Source organism: Dromiciops gliroides, chromosome 1 (assembly GCF_019393635.1).
Source record: "Dromiciops gliroides isolate mDroGli1 chromosome 1, mDroGli1.pri, whole genome shotgun sequence".
Classification (NCBI taxonomy): domain Eukaryota; kingdom Metazoa; phylum Chordata; class Mammalia; order Microbiotheria; family Microbiotheriidae; genus Dromiciops; species Dromiciops gliroides.
In genome coordinates, this window is record NC_057861.1 from 538,406,242 (window position 1) to 538,411,563 (window position 5,322).

General features: G+C 43.3%; 1 protein-coding gene across 1 annotated transcript; it reads right to left on the bottom strand.

The window, feature by feature from the left end:
• Positions 1–775: 775 nt before the first annotated feature.
• On the bottom strand, positions 776–4,994 carry FOXL3 (forkhead box L3). Its single transcript, XM_043977106.1, has 3 exons — positions 4,817–4,994; positions 3,678–3,846; positions 776–3,244 (listed from the first exon to the last, which is right to left on the bottom strand). The coding sequence occupies exons 1-3, from the start codon at positions 4,921–4,923 to the stop codon at positions 2,762–2,764; spliced, it is 759 nt and encodes a 252-aa protein (XP_043833041.1). The 5' UTR covers positions 4,924–4,994; the 3' UTR covers positions 776–2,761.
• Between the last annotated feature and the right edge of the window lie 328 nt (positions 4,995–5,322).

Below are 5,322 nucleotides of genomic sequence, written 5' to 3' on the forward strand. Positions count from 1 at the left end.
AAGAGAAGAAATAACATTATTCCTTGGTATACCTCAGTCCTGGATGCTTTGTCATAAGGTAATTTACGTAAATTTATCCCTGGCTAGCATATGGCAATACCTCACAACTTTGTTAATGGAAACCTGGTGATCCATAACACTTGTGTAGTAGACATCTGCTCGGGGGTAATACAGTATTAATGTTAATATCAATGATCGATCAGCAGATTTGCAAGAAAGGCATAAAGTATTTAATTATAATTGCATTGGGAATAGCTATGTAATAGTAGCGACATTTGAATAGGTCACATCCAGCCCTCACCCCTGTTATGTTGTTCTATATTAAATGCCATTCACTTTAAGTGCTAGAAACCTTTCTAAAGTGGGGAGAATATAATACACTGGGCAAATTGAAAAATGTCCCTTCACTTTTAGAAACATGATTGATATCCTTTGCAAAACAAATGTTAGCACCTATCTGTACACAAATTCCTACAACCGCATGTTCCGACAACCCCAAACACACCTTCCTTACTAGGCAGCTTGAATGACTGGCTGGTTTACAAATTTGTTAGCTTTAGCAAGTTCATATTCCTATTGGAAATTCATCATTTTCCTGACTTCTCCCCTTTCAAAGCGACTGGAACCTACTGTATCCAAATGTTTACATAGCCTGGGTTTACATAGCCCAAGAGTTCTACCCTAAACCAGTTTTCACTGGTGAACGAAAGAAGACAATTAACTACGAGCACAAAGGATATAAAGTAAATTGTATTTGCTCCATTGGCAACAGAAAAATATATTTCCAAACACTCCATATATACTCGTTTCCAATACAGACTACATTGCATTGTCACCATCCTGCTTATATATAGCATAATTAAAAATAATGTTTTTGGCAAGACAGCAACTCAGATATAAATATAGTTATACGTACATTGGAGTGCAGACACATAAAAAACCTCACAAGACACACATACACATACACCCATCATCATTCTGACAATGTGAAAATGTCACATGGTCAGTGAAAAATGTTCTTGGGAACTTGGAAGGAAGGTGGTGAGTTTGGGGCAGGGGGGGGTGTGTTTGTTTCTTTTAGTGGTGGTGGTGTTCTTGCTATTGTAGGTCCTCTTCTAAATATATGTCCATAGTTTTTGCCGCTTTTTTCAGAAAGAAATTAACAATGGAGTGTGGAGAAGTACTTATTCTTGCTAAGGTGAAGGGCTTTCTGAAAATCCATATCATTTTCTAAGAAAGAAGTCAGCAGGATGTTGGGGGGGTGGGGTTTGGGGAGGATTGGGGGATTGGAAAGGCAGTACAGTAGAAACATCATTAACAATTTTGAACATAAAAAAAGACATGATCATGCATTTTCACAATATTTATAAGTGCCACTGGTGATCTTTCCTCATCTGAAAATATTAAGAGTATGTCTAGTGTCTATATACAATATGAATAACTTAATGAAATGTCAGACCTCCAATCTCAAAATTCAAGCTATGTGTAAGCCTATCTTTTACATGGTTTTGCCTTATCCTTGTCAATTTGCTTACCTTCATTTACCTTGAGTTCCTTTCCCTGAAGCCTGGATTTGATTTGAAATTGTTTCTCAAAAAGATTAGGCTCTCTTTACATGTTTCTATTTGAGAGACTAGCCTATAGTTGCCACCTTGCAAATCATGTCTAGTGTAATCCATGTTAACCTTAAGATTAAGTTATAGATAGAAATTAATTCTATAAAAATGTGCTTGATAAAAAAATGCTGAGTGGTCAAATAGTTTCATGTGTATTTTTCTAAATGCTCATCTCACACAGTAATGAAATAATTTAGATTTCAAATGGTGCATACTATCCTAATACTGATATCTGTAATTGTGCTGGTCTCTGATTACCCACTTCACGAAAATGCAAAGTACATTGATTCAGTACCACTTTAGTGACTGATAGCGGGTGGGATAAATGACTTCATATGAATTTACCACTTTGAGCAAAGGGGTAGAAATATCTCCATTCCAGTGTTTTGTCAATGTCTAAAATTCCTAGCCCACTTTTATCTCCTTCCACCTTATAGAGAACAAGTTTATGGGATTTCCTAAGTCATTACAATAACACAGAAAAACATTCTATTTGCAGACAGGTTAGGGCATATCTACTAGGTCTTATCACATCATTCACCAACGCTGACCAAAGTAAATAGTATCAGGATATAACTTTCATGGGGTAAATTGAAACCATACATTACTGTTTAGAGTGTACATAACTCTCTAATCCAGTTGCTTAAATAACTATCAAGAGATTTTGTTAGGGCTAGAATTACAAGCAACAATGCTAAGAATTAGAATAAAGGAATCAAATGTTGTTCCAATTGAGTTTTTTTAAAAAGACCTACTGGAAAACAGTGTCAGTAGGCCAACCTGTCTATCAGAGTCATGCCTTTGTAACCCTGGTACCTAACACAGTGCCTGGCACATTTTTTGTTGAATTGGACTGAATTGAATTGATCCATGGCATAGGTTCCTCCACAGGTGAGCATCTTTTAAGGAATAAAGCCAATTTCACATTTGCATTGTTCATGAGATCAAAAGTCCCCCCAAACCCCAAGAGATGTATTACACATTAAGCACAAATCATGAAATAAATCTCTTGGTTTTGATTGAACAGCCCAGCTTTGTACAAAAGGTTGGCTTGATTGTGCCCTTCCAGCAGATGACAAGGGAAAGAGGCACAACAGCTGGTGGTTATAGAGCAGTCCTAGAATATACTCCATTCTATAAGCATCTCACATTGTCCAAAACTGGAGGTTAATTTGTTGAGGCTCCAGTAGATGATATTTATTATCTTGGGTATTGAAGGGTGATCTTAGGGCAGGCAAAGGATCAGGCGATGAGAGGATGTAATCAATGCTAAATTTAATTTCTGAGTCAGATTTTCCAAGAGAGGCATTGCCCAGGTTCTGCTGATTGGACAGGCCATTTGGAAAGAATGGAGAAGGATCCAGGTGAGGGGCTCTGAATTCATGTTTCTTGGCTGTTCCCTCATTCAGGTGGATGCCCTCTGAACATGAATCCATAGTGGGCAGCTCCAGGGTTGAAGGCCCCACAGTCCCACCTGATTTCTGGTCTTTAGGTTCCTTTTTCATATTCCTCCTCCTACGCCTCCTCCGGTAGTTTCCATTTTCAAAAAGATCCAGCATGGACTCACAACCTGAAGCGAAAGTCCAATAGTTCCCCTTCCCTTTCTCATTCCCTTCCATCCTGGGGACCTGGGTTTGTGAGAAAGGCAGTTCAGTATGGGTATGGTTTGCAGATGCTGGCACTTTGCATCTGTGTTCATTTAAAGTCACGATTGGTATAAACATACAAGTTATTGAAATCATGCCTCTCCCCCCCCCCCATCGCCTCCCAAATTGTGCAATTCCTAGGTAAAGCAACAACAACAACAAAAACCAACTCTGGTTAACTTGGTATACATTAATGGAAATCAGACAAGAAGACCCTTAACTTTTCAACAGCTGGGAGGGAGAGAGCTCTTAATTATCTAGAGCACAATCATAGGATTTCTCAAGAGTGACCCCCCCCCCTTGGGGTTTCAGCGAGAATATTTAAGACAGATGTTTCCTAGATAGAAAGTCATCTCAGGGCTGCTGCTGTTACTGAATAAGAGGCATATGCGAAGAGACTGATTAATCTTCTTACCTTTACAAAACAACTGTTAAGGGATAGGTTATGCCTAATGGAGTTTTGCCAGGCTCTTTGGTTTGATCTGTAGTAAGGGAATTTCTTCATTATAAAGTCATAAATGCCAGACAGCGTCACTTTATTGGCAGGGCTTTGCTGGATGGCCATTGCAATCAAGGCAATGTAGCTGGAAAAGAAACTCAGGGTTAAGCCATTTACAGGGATAAAGCACTAAGTAGCCAGAAGAGCATCTCTCTCTCTCTCTCTCTCTCTCTCTCTCTCTCTCTCTCTCTCTCTCTCTCTCTCTCTCTCTCTCTCTCTCTCTCTCTCTCTCTCTCTTTCACTGTCTGTCTCTCTGTCTCTCTTTCTGTGTCTCTCTCTGTGTCTCCTCTCCTCTCCTCTCCTCTCCTCTCCTCTCCTCTCCTCTCCTCTCCTCTCCTCTCCTCTCCTCTCCTCTCCTCTCCTCTCCTCTCCTCTCCTCTCCTCTCCTCTCCTCTCCTCTCCTCTCCTCTCCTCTCCTCTCCTCTCCTCTCCTCTCCTCTCCTCTCCTCTCCTCTCCTCTCCTCTCCTCTCCTCTCCTCTCCTCTCCTCTCCTCTCCTCTCCTCTCCTCTCCTCTCCTCTCCTCTCCTCTCCTCTCCTCTCCTCTCCTCTCCTCTCCTCTCCTCTCCCCTCCTCTCCTTTCCAGAAGCGCTGCGTTACTAAGAATTTGGTGAAGGACCAGTCCTGCAAAAAAGTCTCCTCCACTCTTCCCTCTGAGACCCCCTCACTTGGAGAATGAAGGTGTTTCAGGGAAGCCGTGGTATGCATCTTCCGCTGAGTGACCCTGTCGCTCTTCAGAGTTCCCTAGCCTCCACCAAGTGCGCTTTCAGGGACCCTGGAGCGTCCAGCCTGCTTTCCTGCCCCGATCCCTTGGCGACCGCCCCCCCTCCCCCACCGCCTAGAGCCAATGCCTGGGGAGTACTGGTTCTTTCCGGCAGCTGCTGACCAGGAGACGTTTTCCGAGCTCTCCCTGCCCCAGGATCCCACCAGTATATTCCTCGACCCGGGCCAGGGCCAGACTTGGGCAGAGTCCCTGTCCTCGCTGCCTCCCCCGCCCTCCATCATCAGTATCACCTTGCCCCAAAGCGGAAGACTTCCTCGAAAACTTCTCCGCTACCTGTAAGCTGGCCGGCTGAGTTTCTTCTCGTCGTCCGAGCTGCAGGCGGGGTAATCATCACCGTCGTAGTTGAAGCAGTTGTAAGGATACTGCGTGTTATCGAACATCTTTCTCGCAGCCGGGCTCAGCTCAGCTCCGGCAGGGTGCAAGAGCTGGTCTGGGGTTCTCCCTTAGCGCCTTGTCCCTCGCCTCCCCCTCCCTCCTCTTCTTCCTCCTCCTCCTCCTTCTCCTCCGCCCTCACCCACTCACATACTCTCCCAGTCCAGGGGTGGAGGTTGTTTTTGTAATTCTTGAATCCCAGACTGAGTCTGTAGGGATATTTCTTTCTTTCTCTACCTCCCAACACCCCCACCCCCGACACACACACTTTGTGAGTGTGTGTGTGTGTGTGTGTGTGTGTGTGTGTGTGTGTGTGTGTGTGTATTCAATCTGGTTATAGGGGACGCAGCTAATAACTGATTAAATTGGTTACTTCTCTCATGAACCTTTGAACCCCCTGGCTTGTA